General features: G+C 43.2%; 2 protein-coding genes across 3 annotated transcripts in view; one reads left to right on the top strand and one right to left on the bottom strand.

Annotated features, from left to right (window-relative positions):
• Positions 1-4,892, bottom strand: part of abcf1 (ATP-binding cassette, sub-family F (GCN20), member 1) — a 15,609-nt gene extending 10,717 nt beyond the window's left edge. The window contains exons 1-6 of the mRNA XM_008280966.1: positions 4,719-4,892; positions 2,592-2,638; positions 2,413-2,490; positions 1,586-1,715; positions 1,466-1,497; positions 1,292-1,381 (exon numbers count right to left, since the gene is read on the bottom strand). Coding sequence (XP_008279188.1) covers positions 1,292-1,381; positions 1,466-1,497; positions 1,586-1,715; positions 2,413-2,490; positions 2,592-2,638; positions 4,719-4,779 — 438 coding nt within the window. The 5' untranslated portion in view covers positions 4,780-4,892. The remainder of the gene's footprint in view (positions 1-1,291; positions 1,382-1,465; positions 1,498-1,585; positions 1,716-2,412; positions 2,491-2,591; positions 2,639-4,718) is intronic.
• A 3,141-nt stretch (positions 4,893-8,033) lies between these two features.
• Positions 8,034-16,196, top strand: cunh6orf136 (chromosome unknown C6orf136 homolog). 2 transcript variants are annotated; one of them, XM_008280947.1, is made up of 7 exons: positions 8,034-8,224; positions 9,323-9,551; positions 10,930-11,586; positions 13,580-13,668; positions 13,783-13,983; positions 14,143-14,212; positions 15,892-16,196. In XM_008280947.1, the coding sequence occupies exons 2-7, from the start codon at positions 9,453-9,455 to the stop codon at positions 16,033-16,035; spliced, it is 1,260 nt and encodes a 419-aa protein (XP_008279169.1). In that variant the 5' UTR covers positions 8,034-8,224; positions 9,323-9,452; the 3' UTR covers positions 16,036-16,196. The 2 variants fall into 2 exon arrangements, with proteins under 2 accessions (XP_008279169.1, XP_008279177.1); XM_008280955.1 differs by having other exon boundaries at positions 8,037-8,097.
• Positions 16,197-22,998: the final 6,802 nt, after the last annotated feature.

A 22,998-nucleotide genomic window follows, 5' to 3' on the forward strand; every position in this document is an offset into this window, starting at 1 on the left:
CGTCTTCTAAACGGGTCTCCTTGATGACCCCCTTGAGCTTGGGGAAGAGGAACCAACCCCACAGAGCCAGGTGGGGTGAGTAGGGAGGTTGCTCCAGCACGGAGATGTTCTTCTCAGCCAGGAGCTGTGATGCTCAGGGCACTGTGAGCAGGTTGTCACGGTGAAGCAGCCACCACTGGTCCTGCCACAACTCTGCCTCTTCTGAACGAAGCAAACACTGCAGGATCTCTTTGTAGACATGCTGGGATTACTTCGAAGAGGAACACTCATAGTTTAGGTTTGAAATATATTTTTAGTGACACCAGTCCTGGAACCTTTCTGGCACACCTCGTAGGTTTATACAGTAGACACTAATCCCAGCAGTAAATTTAACGTAGGATGCTTTATCACTAGCCTCTTGTGTGTGGAAGCTCCACGTACAACAATCTTGTTTTTAATGCCAAATTTATTAGTATTGGGAAAACTGAAGGAAGGGTCCACATGTTTAATTTACCAGCAACATAGTTGATGGTGTGCTTGTATTAATATTAGTATTAGCTGGCCATTTGTTCTGTTGAAAGGGAGTTTGCTCCATTTGCTCAAATGGAGTCAACGGTTTTGTTGGGTTTCTCTCTATAATGTTGTGACCTTACAAGGTGAAGGACCCTTATATGTGATGACATGCTGACAACTTGACATATATAAATAAAGATGAGTTGAACATTTCTGTATTCCGTTTCTATTGACTCCAGTACAATCCTTTTCCTAATTTAGTTTAAAACCCCAGCAGATCCTTTACATTAAAATCCAAAGTGAAAGGCACAAAACACGCCCACTGGATCTTCCACAAATTGACCAGTTACAGCATTAAAACCAGCAGCCTAGTAACATGTAGGTACCCATCATGCCACCTGCTGAGGCGTGGACTCCACAGAACCTCTGAAGGTGTCCTGTATCATCAGGAACTTTCAGCAGCAGCTCCTTCTGGATTCTGGCAAGTGTAGACTCCATAGATCGGACTTAGCTTTCAGTACATCCCTTATTACAGCAGAACTAGTGACCTGTGAGGGCATCTTTATACCTTTGTTTTGGTTTGTTAATTGATTTCCAATGACAAATGCATAAACTTGGATATAGAAAGCAAATCCTGTCCACCCCCGTGTTAAAAGGACTATTAACCTTTGAGACGTGGCGCCCCGGCAGCTCAGCAGGATGAGCAGGAGAACCATGTTCAGACCCTGAACACGTCTCTCTCTCTCCAAGTCACTGTTCAATAAAGGCTAAAGGGCCAAGTGAAATAAGACCACTGTACCTTTTTTCCAGGCTTCTCATCTTCATCCAGGTCGTCGTCCTCACCCTCATCGCTCTGGCTTTGGCTGAGAGCAGCAAAGATGTTCCCCCCCTGAATGACACCAGAGATGCTTTATGCTGTCAACATGTGAGGAATCAGGAGCGTACAGTTTGTAGAACCAGACTCAGGACAAACCTTTTTCTTGTTTCCTTTACTGGGGGCGACAACTGTGGAAACAAAAGGCATGTACAGTGGGTCATGATTGCACAGGTGAGGATAAGAAGGATCTGATAATAAGAACGAGAGGCATCTTACCTGGCTCGTCATCGTCATCGTCGTCTGCTTGCACCGAGAGCTTCTTCAGCTTCAGCATGACATCTTCATCGTCATCCTCATCCGCATCTGCATCTTTTCCTTTCCTCCGGTCTTTTTTTTTCTTCTGAGGCTAAAAAAATAAATAAAAAAAGCAGTTTCAAACGTACATTCTGGAGTTTAAACAGGCTAATGCAGCAACGGGCTAATACAGGGGTATATATATATATATATATATACATAGGCTATAACACGCTAATACAGGGGTATATAGAGGCTATAACAGGGGTACATAGGCTATAGCAGGGGTATATATAGGTTATAACAGGGGTATAAATAGGTTATAACAGGGGTATAAATAGGTTATAACAGGGGTATATAGAGGCTATAACAGGCTATAACAGGCCATAACAGGGGTATATAGAGGCTAAAACAGGCTATAACAGGCTATAACAGGGGTATATAGAGGCTATAACAGGCTATAACAGGGGTATAGAGAGGCTATAACAGGGGTGGGCAACCCGCATGTGGCTCTTTCATACCTCTGCTGCGACTTCTTGTGGCTTTGGAAAACAAATAATTATTTTATTTATCCATTTTAGTTTGCTAGTTTTTAGAATGTAATTCTAAATTTAACTTAAATATTTATATTCTAATATTAGACATCTGGGTTGGGAGAACTTCAGGGGGACGTTTTTCACAACTTCCTGATATCTTACTCGTGTAAAGGTTTTCTGTGCTCGTTATCTCTGCTGATCTAATAAACTGTACACATGGTCACATTCAGTGGTGGACCATCAGTTACCTTTGGAAGTTAAAGAAACGATTACCTGTTTTCCTTGTGAGTGTGTCACAGCGACCTCATCCACCTTCTCAGGTTTGCTGTCTGTGGCAAGCTCTTCAAAGAACTGGAAGAAAACATTTACACAACAAATCCAACCATTAGCACTGTACCACAAAGATAAAAAAGGTATTTTAATGTGAAACAAGTATGTGAAGAAGTACTCACACTCTTTTTGCCCTTTTTATCTTTCTTCCCTTTTTTGACAGTTTTTTCTGCTGGAAGACAGCAGATGTTTAATTTCACAAAAGACATCAGCAGGCATCAGGGTTCACATGTACCAATCTGTCTAACATCATTAGGACAATGACTGTCATGTCAAATCTGTGGTTCTGCATTAGGAAGCTGAAGTGTGATCTGTCAGCTCTGATTTGAGAGCAGAGACATCCGTAGGTTGTAATGCTGCAGAGCTCCTCATGAACACAACAGCCTTTCAAAAGGGAACAGGAAGTAATGAGACCATTTAAATTCTTTTAAAGAACATCCAAGACTGGTGTCGCATACACCCTTTGCAGAAACATCCATCCATCATCTCTCCACCTTAATCCTCACTAGGGTGGTGGGGGGCGGAGTCTATCCCAGCTGACTCAGGGTGAAGGCAGGTTCACCTGGACAGGTAACCAGTCTATCACAGGGCTACACTTAGAGACAGACAACCAAGCACACTCACATTCACACCTACGGACAATTTACAATCACCAATTAACCTCAGCATGTTTCTGGACTGTGGGAGGAAGCCGGAGAACCCGGAGAGAACCCACGCTGCACGGGGAGAACATGGAGACTCCATGCAGAAAGATCCCTGGTGTCCTCACCGGGACGTGAACCGGTGACCTTCTAGCTGCGAGGCCACGGTGCTAACCACTGAGACACCTGCAGCCCACAAAAACATCATTCACTTTCAGAGCAGCAGGGATGGTGTCACCTGAAAAGACCCTCAGAGGCAGCATTTGAGTTTCAAACAGAAAGTAAACAGTACTTTTGATTTTAAAAATGTTTTTGAAGTCATTACGTCATTTTCCAATCAATCGATGTTTATTCCTTAAAATCATCTTTGATATAATATTAATACATGCTGACACTGGCAGGCCTCCCAGCGTCCACGGTCAAACCTCTGCAGATGATCCAGAACGCAGCAGCACGTCTGGTGTTCAACCAGCCACAAGCAGCACATGTCACTGTTCAGATCGCTTCACTGGCCTCCAGCTGCTGCCCGCATCAAATTCAAAACCCTGTCACTTGCTTACAAAACCACAATGAGAGCAGCTCCCTCCTACCTGACCTCTCTCATTCAGGTCTACACTGACTACACTCGACCAACAAAAGCCTCCTGATCCAACCACCACAACAGGGATGAGGTCGGTAACTGGACTCTCCTCCTCTGTGGTTCCCCGGTGGTGGAACGAGTTACCAAACTCTGTTCCATCTGCTGACTCCCTGTCAGACTAAAGAGCAGCTCTTCACTGAACACCTCTGCACTTGACAGACTGAAAACAAACAAACAAACAAAATTCCTATCACCTCTTTACAGCCTGCTGTTGGCATCAACGCCCTACCACACCCGAACTAGACCTATGGCACTCATCCAGGTTGTTTCCTCCTGACGAGATCCTTGCTTGTGTTGGACCTGCTCTCAGATGGACGTCGCTTTGGATGAAAGCTAAATGAAACTGTAGAACTGTGGAACAATATTCTACTACAGTAGAAACAGCAAAGGCATTATGACACACTTTACTTTTCATTTCCCATCCAGCTGTATGGAGAACGCTTTTAGAGCAGCTGGGATGGTGACACCTTAAAAGATCCTTGACCTCAGAGGCACCATTGAGTTTCATATAGAAAGTCTAAACAGTAGAGCCTGGTGCCTGGTGTATGTGTCCTACCATCAAACCCAAACACGTGATCTTGATGCCGCTTCACTGGTGTCACAGGCAGATCAGCTGATTATTTTACTTTGCTGATGTTCACCTCAGTCACCTCCTCCTGGTTCACATCTTGTTGACTCCTGGCCAATGTTGACGACATCATTACAACATGTGAGCTACACAGCAGCTGGCTCTAAAACAAGCTTTGGCCGTGACGGACGCCTTTAGGGAACATATCGTAGATGCTAACTCCTCAGAGGAAGATAAACATTCACGAAAGAGTCATTTATGGAACCGGCTGTTGCCAGCGCGCAGTTTAAAGGGACTATGTCCAGCAGAGGGCTGACACCTCATGTGGGCTGTTGGTTAGCTGGAATGCTACTTAGCTAGCTGCTAGCTAGCTTCCCATATTACATGAACGTTGTCTCACCGGCTGCCGGGGCGACCTCGTCGTCCACCCACTCCGCTTCTTCTTTCCCCTTCCTGGGCATTTTGCTGGCGTGATGTTGTGAAGATACGGTGGCTAAGAATATGTGTGTTTTTCTGTCATGCGGCCCACCGACGTGATGATGCAGATGCCGGGTCACCAACAAAGTTCCAGCCTTCTTCTATCGATCTGTTTGGCGGTTGGCATCCAGCATTTAGGCGCATTACCGCCACCTACCGGACTGGAGTGTTGAACAAGCTTAGCAATACGGAATAAATAAATAAATGAATAAATAATAATTTAAAAAGAAAAAACTTATTTGAAGGCCTGTATTTTTTTAGAAATCAATTATCTCTCTTAATATTTGACGAGCTCATTTGCAAAAACAGATAACTCCATCTTCACAAACCTTCAGAAAACCCACTTTTCCAACGTCTACCTGAGATGATATGAATGAAAAAAAAAGAAAAAGAAAAAATACTTTATTTATCCCAGAAGGGAAATTCAATCTTGTAAAAGCTCACTTTTTTTTTATTTTTTTAATCAATATAACATATATATTCTATACAACAACAACAACAATCATTCAGTCAGTCAAATTTGTTTTTTAAGGTGATGGCTGTTGGCAGGAAGGAATTCCTGTATCTCAAACTTCATTTATTAAATTTGACTATAAAAAGATTAATTCAGTTTGAAATTCCTCATTCCTGTTCAATGTGGCAAAATGTTAGGAGCTCACTGAAAATGAAAGAGTCTGCATTAAAGCATCTCATGATGCTGGATGGTCTCTGAGACAAATAAGGAAAGACAGAACCTTTATTAGATCAAACATTAATCAACCTTAAATAGACCTGATCCTAGAACTGGACAAAGGATAAACTAAACGTCTCAACATTACAAAACAATGTCGTAACAAAAAGATTAACTACTCTGAAGGAAAATGTACTTTCACTGTTTAACCTTTTTTTAAGCAGACATTTGGACTCATCACAGGCGGAATAACTGATGACTGAGGTCCATAAAGGTTCTTAATAAACTATGACAGACAACAGCAGCTCTAAGAGGAATCCAGCATTAATCCACTTCGGCTCTCTACTGGGACCAGTTCAAATACCTGCAACATTATCAGCATGTACAAGTATTAATATGCTTCTATAGTTAATTATCAGCTGTGATAAGCTGAGCTGCCAAAATCGTGCTATGACTCAATTTAACAAATCAGCAAACAAGCCCAGAGTTGGTTTTACAGCAGCTTTCATTAGATAAAATTTGGCTGTTGTGACTGTCGTCTATCATGGCGAGAAATGCTGTGAGGTCCTTTGGCACACCAGGGGTCCTCGAAGTGTGGTCCTATCTGTGTGGTCCTAGAAACATGGTCTCGAGAGGGTGGCCCCCTGCTCTGCAGATACACCCTACTACCCCCTTAAAAACCTCTTCATTGGAATTTGCCATCTGGTGGACAATATTGCTCATCACCAGATACTGAAAACTGATTAAAGTCTTCATTTGATCCTCAAGCCATTAATAGGTAATGCATATAACAATAAATGAGATGTCCAGCTGATCTGGCCATCCTGATCTGTTGGAAGGTGTGCAGCATGGGTCTGTGTGTCTAATGTTATGTGGCTGTGATGCAAACCAAACTTCCTCATGGGCCCATGAAAGTATCTGTCATTTCATTTGTGAGTCAGCATGAGCTCAGGCGTCCTGACATTATGGAGCCTTTGAGGAGTAGATTTATTTTAAAAATACCCCTGCTTATAGTCTTTTTCTCATATCACCATCTAAGAGCTCTGGTGTCAGTGTCAGCCTCCACATATTATATGAACGAAGCATTCTGTTAGGAGTTTTGCGATACCCTTCAAAGGTGTTTAGCTAGTTTTACGATGGCCTGACTTCATCTGCACTGAATGCTATGACATTTTTTCTATCTAAACAGAATGCATATGGCAAATGGAGACAATAAAGGCTTTTTACATTTTTATTTTCCATATTCAATCTGTGCTGTAATTACTATACAATAATCATAAAATTGTTTTGAAAGTGTAAGTGGAGCTAAAAGCTGCCCAGACGTTTGTCATCTCAAGTACATAAAATAGCATTGCTGGATCTTCTACAGTGGCTGCTGGTTAACTGTGCTAAACAGGAGTGTGTTGTCATTTTCTGAGATTGTGTTACTACGAAAGCTTTTGGTGCTGATCTGTTGTAACTACGAGGAGATGACATCATGTCCAACACATTTCAAATCAAATCCAGTGTATCGTCACCTTGCTGTACATCCACAGTAGTACAGGCAGGATGAGAGGATCAGGATCCAATGACTTAAAGCAATTTAAATAGAGAAGTGTTTGCATATCCAGATCAGCAGTTCAGCATTCTGACAGCTGGTGGCATGAAGCTGTTGATCAGTCTGGAGGTTCTTCCTTTATCGCTCCGGAAACGTTTTCCTGATGGCAGCAGTTCAGACAGTTCATGGAGAGGGTGTGAGGAGTCCCTGACAATGTTCAGGGTCCTGCTCCTGCAGTGGTTCTGGAGAAGTTCTTGGACAGAGGTGAGGGAAACTCTGATGACCCTCTCAGCTCCTCTAACTACCCTCTGCAGGGCTTTTCAGTCTGACACACTGCAGCTGGAGGACCATGTGGAGATGCAGGATGTCAGAACGCTCTCCACCACACCTCTGTAGAAAGTCCTGAGGATGCTGGCAGGGAGAGAGGCTGGTTTCAGCTTCCTCAGCAAATGCAGTCTCTGCTGGGACCGTTTGATGATCGCTGCGGTGTTCTTATTCCAGTTCAGGTCCTGCCAGAGCTGCACTCCGAGGAACCTGATGTTGTTGTGTTCTTATGTAATCATAATCCTGGACATTTAATACAAATAAATGGCAAAACGATTATTTATAGGAAAATATATATTTTTTATGTTAGCCATTGTGTCACATGAGCTAATACATAAAATTATTTTAATATGAAAATTAATTATTAAATACTCTCTGTGGAGTTTGTGCAGTTTTAGAATTGATGAAGCTAACTGTTGTTGTAAATCAAGTTTGTTGACATTTTGCTGTACATACACAGTAGTACAGGCAGGATGAGAGAGCGTTTCTACAGGATCCAATAACTTAAAGCAATTGTTTTTTAAAAAAAGACGTGTTTGCGCATCTGGATCAGCAAATAGTCATATATCAGCAAATAGCATGCACCTGTTATTCTATTTTATTTAAAAATACAACTACCCTCTATCCATGTGCACATGCTCCGCCCGGTACCACTGCTGGGTCGTTTGTAGTCGTTCCCGGCAGTCGCAGCGTTTCCAGCAGCAGTGAACGCAGCATTTACGACTGGCTGCGCGAGGCAGGGCAAGGACACAGGGCTAGAATGACATTTGTGTAAGTGCGCTAAAAGAGGCTTCCTAGCTTCGCAGTTTGTGCCAACCTGATTGCTGCTGCTGTGCAAAACCTCACAGAGCGAACCACACCATCCAGACGGATTTAATCGGGTGCTCGTTTGTGAAAGGTAACATCACGGGGACGTCTGTCAAGCCGGCGGCTAGCTCAACACTGGCGGCTAGTTAGCCTAGCACGCTAGCAGCTATCATTGGCTGTCAGAGCGCAAGCAGCTAGCTGTTAGCTGATGTCAGTGTTCAAGGGAATATATCTCACCGTCCTTGTAGAGCACGTTTCCTTACAGCGTAGTTTGGAGAAAATAGCTCCAGAGAGGTACTAGATAGAGATCCAAAGAACTTAAAGATTGTTTTTCATTTAACCCAAATGGCGTTTGACAGAATGCTTCGGCTAATATTGTAAACGATATCCTGCGATGTTTGCAATTTGTTTACAGCAACTGTGTGCCACATATGACATTAGATGCAGGAAGTGTGTCATGCTATATGCTGCCCTTGTACTACACTATACTGGGACTTGGGAAAACGCTGGGCAATTAATTTCTACTGCTAATTTTATGGACTTACTAATAAATGCTTTGCTTTGGGCAGAAGTCGTCAAAGCAATGTTGTCCAAATAGGTGCTGCAGTGCAAATTTAGTTTGAAAAAAAGACAGTATGTTCATGTCTTTTTAATTTGCTGTCAGCTTTCACCATGAAGTCTTTGATTACAAACTGGTGGTTCAGTGCAGGTCACGTGCTGCTGGCAGAGTTACTGAAGACCTTGAATGGAAGGCCAAAGTTAGGAGACAACCATCTCTGCTGTGAACTACAACTGGCTTTTCATGTCCTACAGTGATGCCACAACTTTAAATATGTGCCACTGTGATCCAGCAATAATTGTCCCAGAATTATAGCCAACTCCCCAGAGCTCAACGTGGCATTTAAACAGCCTTTAGGTCACTGTTTGACTCGTACAGCCAATAACAACGCTACCAGCTGTTCAGACTTTAAAGCAGCCATGCATTTAACTTCTGAATCTGAAAGTTTTCTTGCTTTTTCTGAACTTGACATAAAATTTGAAGGGTGAGACGTCTTACTCTGGAACTGTCATCAGCTGACAGTCAGTAATGACAATATTTGTATATCTGACTGTCAGCAGGTGTCTAATGTCCTCGTAGAAACTATGGAGCTACGTCACCCTCTCTTTCCTCTCTCCTCTGTGTTCTCAGGTTTCCCATGATAGAGGAACTTCTGCAATAGTCGGGAATCTTCCAGAGTCATAAAGTTCCAACTAGCCGTGGTCTCCGTGCTGTTATGGTGGTCAGCTGGTGACTGGGGCTGCCTGGACCCCTGTGGTGAATGGCTGTGAGCAGGGGAGGCGTGGCCTTCTGGGTGGGTTGTGTCTGCAGCTACGGCAGACGGCAGCCTTTTCAAAAGCTGAGCTGGAGACTGAGTAAGGTAATCTGCTGGATTTTAAGACAAGCACATCTTTTGCCGTTTTCTTGTTCGTTATCAGTTGACAAATATACAAATTGTTTTTTGTATGTGCAAAAGCTTTAGAGCAGCGATCTCCAGCTCCTGTCCTGGTGAGATGCTGTCCTGCAGGTTTTAGACGTTACTGCAACACACCTGACTCACATGAATGGATCATTAACAGACTTGTGTAGAACTTGACAACAAGCTGCTGGAGATCCATTAATGTGAGTCAGGTGTGTTGGAAATGTCTAAAACCTGCAGGACAGTAGCTCACCAGGACCGGAGTTGGAGATCCCTGGTTTAGAGTGACAACATATAAATCTCACAAAGGTTTTCTCGTTACACAAAGGCTTGCTTTCTCTACAAAATGATAGAAACAGCGGTGTGTCATATGCGCTGTATTTATTATCTCTGAAGTGAACATTTTGTGTAACGTGTTTTTTGTGTTGATGAAATGCTCAGATGGATGTTGGAGTCAGGGCACGCTTAACTCAGTATTAAGTCTGAAAGCAGACGGCCCACCTCTGATGAAAGTGTTGAAAAGCCCACAGACACTGTGTAGTTGTCTCATTTCCACACAGTGCATCTGATTCATTTAAACATAACCATAAATGTTAAAAGAACACAATCTGTGATTTTTAAGAGGGTTCTATGTCATGAGATGCTACTTCTTGTTGTTGGTATAATTCACGCAGATTTAATTGTTTATAGGTCAATTTCTTTCTTTGTCCATGGTCAGTGTCTAAGCGGGTTGGGGCACATCATTTACGTTAAAAGGACCCATCCATCCCAAACTAAAGCCTATTGTAAAGTGAATCAGTATAGATCGATGTGACTAAAATGCATCGATGGCAGTTGATACCTACATCTTCACTGCAGTGCTGCAAAATGTATATTATTGTTCTGTTTCCAAATTTATTGACAAAACTACACACACATGCACAAGACCCAACAACATGTCAGTCTAACATACACAGTCACTACAAAAGAGGCCCAGGATAGCAAAGCGATCACACTGCTGCCACCGGTTTGCTGAGATGACAGGACGTTGTAAATAACCAATCAGTGAGAGGCATGTGTGAGGCAGATTCATGGATTCAGTCACAGGGAGATGCTCAAAGGAACATAAACACACACTTCAGTCCAGAGAAAAAACTGGAACACAGATCAGGAATTACAACCGAGGATGTAACAGCTGCTCTCTGTCTTGAGATCAAACTGTCTCTTTTCATCTGACTCGATAATTACTAAGAGTTTTCATTCTGCTAAAGTAGTTTAATTTCAGCATCAACACAATATAACTATTGTTCATATGGTATGTGCTAATAATATTAATACATCGTCATTATTTCTCTCTCAGGTGGTCGACTGGCCATGGATCTGTCAGACGCATCCCCTGAGCAGTGCCACGTGGGCTCTGGCGCCCCCCAACAGCCTGAGATATCAGACCATTAAGCAGCCGGTGCTGTCCTACCCGCTGCACCATTCCAGCCAGCCTCAGAGACAGGATGACTATGAGGAGGACTGTGGGGAATCTATCAGCGTGTACGTGCTGATGCGACAGGGCGAGTCCAAAGGCCTCCACACCCTGCTGGAGATCCCCCTGTTTGGCCCCAACAAACCGGGAGAGCTCCACAAGTCTTCTGCGTTCTCCTTTCCGCTGACGGTGGTGGACGGCAGCAGGGAGGACGACATCAGCGTCAACAGCTTCAAGAGAAACGGCACCACAGCTGCAGATGGAGAGCACGGCTGCTTCAGAAGCCTGTTCGAGGCGGAGGGTTGTCCTGCACCGTTCATGTACGGCTCTAGGTTTTACTGTTTTCATTGCCCGGGCATGCACCTGACGCCTGGAAGTGCTCTGACATACAGCCAGGATGGTGGACTTGACAGAAAGCTGGTGGAGATGCCTCCTGTTGCTCTGTGTAGCCAAGCAGGCAGCGCAGAGAGGAAGCACGCCGAAGGAGACCGCGAAGGAGAGGAGAAGCTGGCTATGATGTATGAAAGACTGAGGATAGAGGTAAGGATGCTCAGAGTTTCTGGATAAGCATGACGGACAGAGGTGGAGCACGGAGGACATTATCACCCAGCTGTGATATTAATAGTTTTATTTGATTGTATGGCAGAACATTTAGGTCACTGTTTGGATAAGACAGTGTCAGATTTTGGGTAAACAAAGCAACGATATCTCCAGGAAAGGAGCTGTTGCATTCCTCATATCACTCCTGAGCCAGAAACAAATAGAGAAGCGTCCGACCAGGGCCAAGAAGAAGAAGAACTGGGCTGTTGCTCAGTGGTACAAAGTCTTCTCAGATCAAAGTAAATTATGCATTTCATAGTCTGGAGCAGTGATCTCCAACTCCGGTCCTCGTGAGCTACTGTCTGCTGACGTCTTGTTGTCAAGTTCTACACAAGTCTGTTAATGATCCATTAATGTGAGTCAGGTGTGCTGCAGTATGGAAACATCTAAAACCTGCAGGACAGTAGCTCACAAGGACCGGAGTTGGAGATCCCTGGACTAGAGTCTGGATGTAGAGTGAAGAGACACAAATCCAAGGTGTTTGAGGTCCAGTGGGACGTTTTTGCGGTCTGATTATTTGGGGTGCCGTGTCATCTGCCTGTGTTTTATTACGTCCAAAGATAACTTGGCAATCTACCAGGAGATGCTTCCATGTGCTGACGAGCTTTATGGAGATGTTATCTTCCTGCTCACGGTGCCACGACTGCTACCAGATGGTTTGCAGACCAGAAAGAACTTTGTAAAAACCAGCTAAGGTTAAAAGGTGCTCTGTAAGTGCAGCCATTTGATATTTGTACAGCTGCTAGTCCAAGGAAGTGTCTAACTGACTGAATTAGGAAACAAAGGAGGACAAACATTTTACTCCACATTTGGTTACCTTTCACTCCTGAGTGTTTTAAAGAGAGCTACAGAACAAAAAAAGGCTTGACTTGTATTTATACACTTTATCTTTAAATTCATGCCAACTTTTAGTTCATTGTGAACTTTTGTTTGAGCAGCAGGTTTCTTCTAGTTGACACAGACCCATAAAACATGGTCAGACATCTTGTTTGAGATGCTCGTGTTAAATTAGACCCTTTCAATTTTGTTTCTTTTTTTTTTTTTTTTTTTTACCTTTTTACAAAAATGCCATGTTTAAGATTATTATACTCGTTGACATTGTCGCCAGTTTTTAAGAAGATGCAGCTTCTAAAACGTTTCATGTGGTTCAAGATAATCTGTACCGTGTTGTACGTCCTAATACTGTAGAAATACGAAAAGCTGGTTCAGCAGTGTCTTGGTGGTTAGCACTGTCGCCTCACAGCTCGAAGGTCGCCGGTTGGCGTCCCGGTGAGGACACCCGGGATCTTCCTGCGTGGAGTCTCCATGTTCTCCCCGTGCAGCGTGGGTTCTCTCCGGGTTCTCCGGCTTCCTCCCACAGTCCAGAAACATGCTGAGGTTAATTGGTGATTGTAAATTGTCCGTAGGTGTGAATGTGAGTGTGCTTGGTTGTCTGTCTCTAAGTGTAGCCCTGTGATAGACTGGTTACCTGTCCAGGTGAACCTGCCTTCACCCTAACTCAGCTGGGATAGACTCCAGCCCCCCACCACCCTAGTGAGGATTAAGCAGTGTAGAGATGATGGATGGATGGATGATTGCAAACTGACTGTAGCCCCATTACACTCAGCTTTTAGATCATGAGCTGGACAGCCTTGTCATATTCTTCTCCAGCTTGCCTCAGACATCACAGACCTACGACAGTTTTACATGAAAACACAATCATTTCAGCTCCTGCTGAGACGACGAGTGACTGAATGTCTGCATGTAATGATATACAAGTCAGTGGTCTGTGAAGCAGATTTAGCATAAGAGTTGAGTTAACACCTCTTTACGATAACTACTATGATAAAGACTGAAATTCAGTTTCATTCATTAGGCTGCACTTATACAGCACTACACTCAGGGAAGCTTTACCTTGGTGTCGGGGAATTAATTCCATGTGTTTGCTTTGCAGCTTCCAAATTTCTTTATGACAAACCACGACTACACGATGTACTCTAATGATGTGGAGTTCATCAACGGCCTCATAAATGTCAAGATCAGGTAAAGCTGCTTGTCCATGCTGGGCTTACAGTGAATCATTAGTACAGATACTCGTATTCTTTGGCTGAATACCACCTGAGTTTGCCCTCTGGTTGCCGCTGCTGTGTGTTTTAGAGGCCGTCTGATGTACCAGGTCACCCTTTCCCTGTGGCGTTTCCTCTGTCTGTGTTACTATGTGGAGGCTCGACTAGATGTGCTGAAGGTCACCAAGCACATGGAGGATGGAACCATTAAGGCCCGCTGGAGGATCAAAGGTCTCCCCCTGCACTCTCTGATGCTGCGCTTCTATCGCAAAGACAAATCTCAACTGTACAGGTAGGATCTGTCACCGGGATCAGTCAGATGAAGGCCTTTATGTTCTACTTGCTGTTTTTGAAGACTTTTTAAATGTACACACCACAGAATGTTTGATTTCAGGTGCTCAGCAGTCCTGCACAATAGTTTCTGATCTAACCCGACTGTCGTCTCTTACAGGTCGTATGATGCATTCTCTACTTTTTACATAGGACAGGATGGACTCATTCATTGTCACAAAGTTGAAAAGGTGAGCAGCTAACGGTTTAAATACACATATAAAGGCCGTGTATGTAATGGCAGTCTGGAGTTTCCGTTGCCTCTAAAAAAAAACTCCTAATTTTCTATATTGGAATCATTGAAAGTGTCTTTGTCACAAAAAACAATCTTGAATTCATTATACAGTCACAGTGACTCGATAATCCGACCCTAAACAGTCCTATACCTTGCTATCGGACAGGTTTTTAGGAACCCATAAAAATAGCCTTACTGTACCGGCAGCCTGCTATCCAACATAGAAGAAGGTTCTACATTTAGTGTCAGATTAATGAGTCATGACTTTATGTCAGCTCGAAAAATGACCAAACTCTGCAGCTTGAAGTGTAAGTTTTGGCCTCTTAACTCGGCCTACAGCTGCTCACTTCATTGAGCTAATTTAAATATTCAATCCACTCATTAGACTCCACCACAAACGCTACCAGGAAAGTCTGAGGAGCTCAGTACAGATCTGAAAAGCAAATCAGTCAGACAAGCCACGAGGAGTCATTTCAAACCTGCAACAGATCCCAAAATAATCTGTGCAAACAACTGTTTGTAAGCCTAAAGTGCACGTTGTGTCACTGCCGCGATCAAAAAGAAAATACAAGCTATCACTTGCTGCTGGGAGACAATTGATCAGGTCAAGAGTCAACCAAGAATTACCAGAAAGCAGATCTGCGGTGAATTAGAAACTGCTGGAACATTAATGTCCGTGTGTTTTACATCACGATGGGTTAAGAGGAAGCCCTTCCTGTAGAAGCGGTACTTTAGGCTTGATTGATATTTGCTTGTAATCCCAAGGGAGGGAAAAAGGCCTTCTGGGGGAAACTTCTGTGATCAGGTGAAACAGAAAGTGAACTATTTGACCACAGTGCCCAGAACTGTGTTTGTATGAGAGACGATGAGGCCTTTGACCTCAACAACACTGATACCTACTGTTGAGCACGACGGTGGCAGTATCATGCTGTGGGGCTGTTCTGCTGCCAGTAGAGCTGGTGGTTTAGACGAAGTAAGCAGTCTAATGAAAAAGCCACATTCTTCACGAAAACACAAAATCAGAAGGTTGGACTGGCCTTGCCAAAAACCTGGTTTACACCCCATCAGCAGTTGTGGACTGTGCTACAGAAACAAGTCTATCAGAAAGCCAACAAATTCTGTCAAGAGGAGCAGTAAACTGACAACCATGAACACACCAGGAGCTTGTGGATGGAAAACAGAAGTACCAAATATTAGCATTGCTGTATGTTTATGTTGGACCAAGCAGATTTTAGCCTATTTCCAAAAGATTGCTACTAATCATAAAAGAACCAAAATAGGATTGTTTTTGTGACATTGGTTTTAAATAATTTCCCTGTAGAACATTAAGAGCTGTAGGAGCCATTGGAACCTCCAGACTGCCAACATCTACGTCTATCTGTTTACAGCTGAAGCCGCTGGCTGTGTTTGGGGGGGGGTTTGCTCATCTATAAAACTTCTAAGGGAACGTTGAAGCCTTCTGCGCTGCCTCTTGTCACCGTCAGTAGTTGAAAAGAATGTCAACACACTGACCTAGATCTTTTTTTTCCCAAGTTTGATCGACTCCAAATGTCCTTGGTAAATAAAAATATCTGTTTCCTGTGTTTAAATGTGAAACATCGCCCAGATGACGAGCTGCTGATCTTTCATTTGTAGGTGATGCCGGCCCAGCCTCCTGTCCTGCCCAGAGTCACTTCCTTCCTGACCGGCGCTCTGGTGGCGCTGGGGGTGCAGGAGCATCGACCTGCCCTCAACCTGCTGCCTCTCCTTCTGTCTTCGCTGCGACAGAGCAGCCGCTGACTCCGGGATGACCATTAGAGGAAAACGGCCAGTGGACTGAACAGTGTGTCCGTGTGACCCTGAAACGTTTCCCGTGCTCATAGAAACGCATTAAAATGGAAGCTCCCTGTTCTAATCTCTCATGTTGCTGCCCCTGAATTAAACACACAGTAAAAACCTTCCCATCGCCTTTGCTTTTTCTGACATTGGTTAACTTGAACACAGGACTTGTCTTGAGGCTCTTGGCTGTCAGCACTGCCGGTCAGCCACCAGGTAACAGTTTAAGTTGTTTTTAAGCTTTTAAAACCAACACCACCAAGTTTCAAAAACCAATCCCGTGTAGGCTCAGATACACTGACTGTTCCTCGTGGAGAGGTGCATAGCAGGAGATATCCATAGGTACAACACCTCCCAACACCTCTGGATCACACCAGATCCTGACCACAGCTTTGTGCTTAAAGTAGTTTTCTCACCTTGCTCCTGTGTTTATGTGGTGCGAGACAGCATGAGCAAACAAAGCAGTCGGTGTCACAACTGAACATTTCTGCCGTGAAGCTGCAGCGTATCCACAAAAGTCCAGAGTTTCTTATATAATAGTAGATTGACTCGATAGATTTACATCAGAGGTGTGAAATTGTATTTAAGCCTTGTTAAAGCCAGAAGGAATTATTGTCATGTGACTTTGATCCTCAGATGAATTTTTAATTAATGACCAAAAAGGGACTTTAACACAGACGTGATGGTGAGAGCTGTCGATTCGTCTTCTGCACGTGGATGTTGAATTATTCCTTTTAGCCACTCATCTTTCACTCTGTGTTTGTGATTTCCATCCTGGTTCTGGTTATTACTGCAGTAGAGAAGATGCAGCTCTACTTGTTCTGCTACCTCCACTGCCTCCCTGTTCTCTGCACACTTTATCTCTTTGTAGTCTCAAGGCAACAAATACTCTGAACGTGGTTTTGGCATAATGACCACTTCCAGTAGTGTTGTGACATCCAAAAGGAGAATCCAGGAAAAAGGAGCGTCGAAACTAGCAACGACAACAAAAACAAAAAAAATTAAATTGAGCAGCACTAACACTAAAATTATACCACTATAGTGCCAAGTGTCAGCTTTAATTTAAGTAGGTCCATATCGAAAGAACTGTGGGAGATGTAGTACTTCTACCACATAGTGGACGATCTTCCTCCTATTTTCTTCTGCTTATCCGGAGCCGGGTTGTGGAGGCAGCAGGTAAAGCAGATTATTTCAGTTGTCCCTCTTCCAAACCATGCTTTCCAGTTTCTCTGGGGGGAGCCGTTCCCAGGCCAGAAGACGTGTAATCCCACCAGCAAATTCTGGGTCTACTCCAGGGTCTTCTTCCAGCTGGACGTGCCTGGAAAACCTCCAAAGGAAGTCACCCAAGATCAGCGAGACTCAACTCCAGATGTTCGAGCTCCTTACCTTATTTCTAAGGCTGGGCACAGCTGTCCGTCTTTCAGTCCTTACCCAGAGTTCATGACTAATTAGGGCTGGAACATGGATCTGCTGGTCAATCTTCATCACAACAGTCTGGTACAATGTTTGCGTTACTGCTGGCGCTACACCAAGCCACCTGTCCATTTTGCTGTCATTTGTGAACAAGATCCCGAGATGCTTAAACTTCTTTCCTGGCTGCTTTACACTCAACTGCAAATCACCCCACAGCACGCTGAAGGTCACAGTCTGATGAAGCCTAAAGAACCGTGCCATCCGCATTCCAAACTGGACAGTCCTTCACCTGGCTGCATCTTGAGATCGTATCCATGAATGTCAGGGTCGGAGACGAGGTTGAGCAACCACAGTAGATGGGCTTGACTTTGTGCCAAGGATGCGAACACAGCTCTAACTTTATTCGTGCGAGGACCAGATAGCTGTTATCAGTGTCCCCTGTATCCCAAACTCCTGCAGCACAAGGCCATGGGCACAGGACACAGTCACTTCAAAGTCCACAAAACACATGTTGGTCAAAGTCCCATGATGACCTGAGCAGCTCTGCAAATTTAACAGCTGCCCCACTGCTCCACAATCAGGCTGAAACCTCCTAAAACCTTCTAAAGTAACGGTGCGAAATGTTTTGTCACCGACAGGAGAGCTCACACATGATGCTTTTTATGTAAAGTGCATGATCCCTGATCAAATAATTAAATTAAATAAAATAAATCTGCCAGTGGTTTTAATATTGTGGCTGCGTTATCAAAGCGACACATCATCTGCATAACTACGATACCTTTGTTTGCTGGATTCTTTTATTCTCTAGTTGCTCAATGAGTGATGTCACAACTTAGAGGACAAGTGTACCAGTGGTTGGGTACATTTTCTTTATTTACAGTCCACAGTTAGTTCATGTGAGCCTATTAATCTCTCTAAGTGAAGATATTAAAGAAACAGATAAGTAATACCAGCAAATCAGCCTGAGATATAGCAAGTATCGGAGCAGTGTTGTTTCAGTACATTTCATTTTAAAGAAGAAGGAATTTAGTCGGACAAATAACCAGCAAACAATTGGAATAAAAAGTTCATCCACTACATAAAGCCAGAGTAAACACTGAGGGTGTACGTGGGGCAGGTTTGCCTTTACATCTGAATCATAGAATCAGAGATATCATTCACTTGTGGACCAGCCTCTAATCCCTGCCCAATCTTATCGCGAATGAATAAAACCCTCGACATGACGGCTACACCATCATTTACGTAGTCGTCTTTGTGGAGATCACCAGACCAATATTGGACTAAAGAGTTCTGGCTCGTATTCACCATGGTGCACCTGAGATGGCTGTTGACCCATACTCTATTTTTAGTGACTACTTCAGGTAAGAAACAGAAACATCTTTGCATTACTAACTGCTTGAAATGATGAAGTGAATGCTGTGACTGGCTGCAGCTGCCGATGCTTTGATCAACTCATCAAGACGTGTTGGATATCTTGTTTGATTTACTTAAACTGTAGTGTTTTCCTCAAATGAAAATTAATATTTGGTGATTCATTGATCATGTTCAAGAGATTAGAGGTTGTGAATGCCAAATCCTGAAGGCAATACAAAAATCAGCATTTAAAGTTGTGTTGTTTCACCATATCTCACCACAAAGGTCCGTATTTTGAGGTCGGTAGCTTTGAGGTCGGTAGCGGCTGCTCTGGAGCTTTCAATGAGCTCGTATTGGAATTGGAGATGTTCAAATTTACATTCCTTAGAAGTTGAAATTCTGAATGGAGACTGAATGATGAAAAATAGGTTTACTGTCGACATCAAGTTCCAGTTTAGAGAACCTGAACACTTCACAGAGAATAGCCCCGGCATTCAGAGACACTCAGATAAGTGCAATACATTTTCTCAAGTGCTTGATGTTTACGTGGGGTACACGGGACATTTAATGCTAATATTTTGTTTGCAATTTCAATTCTATCAGTACTGTTCAAAACAGAATCAGAGCAATGTCAGACTCAGATTCATTCATACTTTATGACATTGGTAAGCCTACAGATGGGCTCACAGGTGGTAGGAAAGGCTGAGAAACACAAGAGTGATTCTAAGAATCAGTCTTTCAAACATGTCTGATATGTGCACAGTGTCTTTGGCACTGACTGTTATCATTAAAATCTGCATTTTGCTTCACTGCTGTCCAGTCAAACTGTTTTGAATGCATTGATTGGAAAATCAGTGTGTGAGTGATTTCTGATGCATGCCACTGTTTCTAACCAACCTCCCAACACTTCACCTGCGTAATCTTCTTTTTGTAGGGCAACTCAGTTCTGCTGAAGATCAGGCTCTCTATGTGCCAGTAGAAATCACCAACAGAGTCTTCACCACTGCGCTGCTCAACCCAGCGAATGAGGCGTATCAGACCTTGTATAACGAAGTCACTGACTTGGTAAGATGCATAACAACAGGTGATGATTCCTACATAAGTACAGGACCATCGGAGCTTTAGCTCCCACTGAGGACAACGAATCCTGAAAGCTGAAAGATTTTTTCAAGCCACTCATTCCAGTGTCCCAGCTGTATATCCACATATCGACCTTTGGATGCAGTTTGTAATCAGACCCAACATCCTAAAGACTTGGTACAAAAATATCATTAAAATGAAACATGTAAAAATGCTTTATTAGCTCAAATGTTTCAAATAGGGATGCGCGATATAACAGCGACCACATCGGTATCGGACGATATTAGTGTTTTTTCCCAATTTATCAGTATCAACAAATTTAGCCGATCATTGTCTAACATCAGCGCCTTCGTCTCTGAGTTTCTGTAACAGCTCAGACCGTTTAAAGGAAATTGTATAATTAACAGCTTCTATAGATGGCTTTTTGGCACAAGTTTTTAAAGGAAAAAGTAAAAACTATGACCAAGGATATTTCCTGACTCAAGTCAAATAAAGGAATCGAGTTTTTTTTTTTTTAAAGATGAAACTCGAACACACTCCCGCTACCAAAGAGCAGCCAAAAAAACCCCAAAAAACCCCAAAGAGTCTGAAGAACGATAGGGCATCTCTCCATAAATGTGTGCCACGCTGGTGTCCTCAGTGCCGAGAAGAATTGTCATCAAAAATAAAGGTGGACATACAAATGTCTGGAAAAGTAAAATGTTTGAATCTTAGTAATAAAAAATGTGGAGCTTGTATTTTTAATGTAGTAAATTCAACATGCTTTTACTTTTTAATCTTCCATCAGAGCAAATGCCCTGCTATTCAGCTTGCACAGGGGTGCATATACTGTATATATGCTACTCATCCACATGTGTTGTTGTTGTTTCTTTGTCTTATCTGTTTGGCAGCTTAAGGGTATCTATGACTGCAAAGACAGTAACACATGTCCGACAAACGTCAACTTCAGAGGTGTTGTGGGAATGACTTTCAGGTACCATCACTGATCTCTCATTCAGGCAAGAGTGTTGTGTATTTACTGTGTTAGGATGTGTGCACGATGCCAGGGTGGTGTAGTAGGCCTGAATTATCCTGCTGTATCAGATGTGATGTGTAGTGAATTTTCTGAGGAAGTGTAGCTGCACCAACCCTATAAATGGGTAAGAGTGTGTTCCAGTAGTCAGTAGATCTGTGCTTCACTATACTGTATATCCGTAAATACTGAAGAATATTATGGATGTTGTTGTTTACATAATAACAACAATGTAAGACGAAACTGTTTATCATGCTTTTCCTGTGTTTGCAGTGCCGGATCTGGATCTGTAATTGCAAATGCAACAATGCTCTTCGTTAAGTATTCTGTCAATCCGATGGTCGCCTGGAGTTATTTTGAGCAGAATGTCAACAACAGTAAACCCAAGGTTCTTCAAATTAATTCCAGTTACACAGAAAATAAGATCTCAATAAGTCCATGGCCTCTGACTACAACATCCACGACCACTACGACAACAACAACCACCACCACACCACTTCCTACAACTACAACAACTACACGCAAAACTACAACGACACCTACTACAACCACAACAACCTCTACTACAACTACATTACCTTCAACAACAACAACAACAAAAACCCCTACAACAACAACAACAAAAACAACAACCACAACTCCTACTACAACAACCTCTACTAAGACTACATTACCTTCCACAACAACAACAACCACAACAACAACTCCTACAACAACAACAACAACAACAACCCATACAACAACTCCTACAACAACCACAACACCTACTACAACAACAACAACTCCGACAACAACCTCTACTACGACTACATTACCTTCAACAACAACAACACCTACTACAACAACAACAACCACAACTCCTACTACAACAACCTCTACTACGACTATACTGCCTTCATCAACAACAACAACAACAACAACAACAACAACAACCACATCTCCTACTACAACAACCTCTACTAAGACTACATTACCTTCAACAACGACAACCACCACAACAACTCCTACAACAACCACAACACCTACTGCAACAACAACTACAACCACAACTCCTACTACAGCAAACTCTACTGCGACTACATTACCTTCAACAACAACTCCTACAACAACAACCACAACAACTCACACTACATTAACTACCACAACACCTACTCCAACAACCTTTACTACGACTACATTACCATCAACAACAACTCCTACAACAACAACTCATACTACATTAACTACTACAACACCTACTACAACAACCTCTACTACAACTACATTACCTTTGACAACTCCTACAACAACAACCACAACACCTACTACAACGGCCTCTACTACAACTTTGTTACCTTCGACAACTACAACTCCTACTAAAACAACCGCAACAACTTACACGACAGTAACTCCTAAAAACTCGATTACACCTACATTACTGACTACAACTCCTACAACAACATTAGCAATACCTACTGCCACAACAAGAACAATACCCATTGCAGCTAAAACTGAAACTACCACATTACGCACAGCTACACAGACAACACATACCGCAAATAGCACAGCATTCGGAGCTACAACCAAATCGACCAGAACAGCTGCCAGAACTACAAAACTTGCAACTACAACAACCCCAACATCTGCGACTACCGCTGCACATCCAGCACTCACCTCAACTACAACCAAACATTCTGCAACAACAACTTCAAGCAAGACAAACACTTCTACGAATGGCACCATACTGGTTCCAACCACCATGAAAACAGGAAGCAGTGGTGGCAGTTATACAACAGGCTGGAGAGAAAGTCCCACACACGCTCCGGTGAACATCGCGACCACTGTGAATCCACGCGGCAATCACACAGATTCTGTTTCAAGTGGAAAGCCCAGCGACCCTATGACGTCAGGTGGCAGCAGCAATGAGAGGGTACCTGGATGGGGTATTGCCCTTTTAGTACTAGCCGCTGCCATCTTGTTGCTACTCATAATCATCTTTATCTTAATGGTGAGTTGTCAGTTCATTCCAGTTTTTATTGATCAACTCTAGATGAATTACATGTATGTATGTATGTATGTATGTATGTATG

This window comes from Stegastes partitus, unplaced genomic scaffold (assembly GCF_000690725.1).
Source record: "Stegastes partitus isolate 25-593 unplaced genomic scaffold, Stegastes_partitus-1.0.2 Scaffold6, whole genome shotgun sequence".
Lineage (NCBI taxonomy): Eukaryota > Metazoa > Chordata > Actinopteri > Pomacentridae > Stegastes > Stegastes partitus.

Bases quoted from the DNA above. Each gene is read 5' to 3' on its own strand.
- cunh6orf136 (XM_008280947.1), top strand. From the start codon at position 9,453: ATGGCTGTGAGCAGGGGAGGCGTGGCCTTCTGGGTGGGTTGTGTCTGC. The intron at 13,669-13,782 runs GTAAAGCTGCTT...TGTGTGTTTTAG, and splicing joins CTCATAAATGTCAAGATCAG to AGGCCGTCTGATGTACCAGG. The intron at 14,213-15,891 runs GTGAGCAGCTAA...TTTCATTTGTAG, and splicing joins ATTGTCACAAAGTTGAAAAG to GTGATGCCGGCCCAGCCTCC.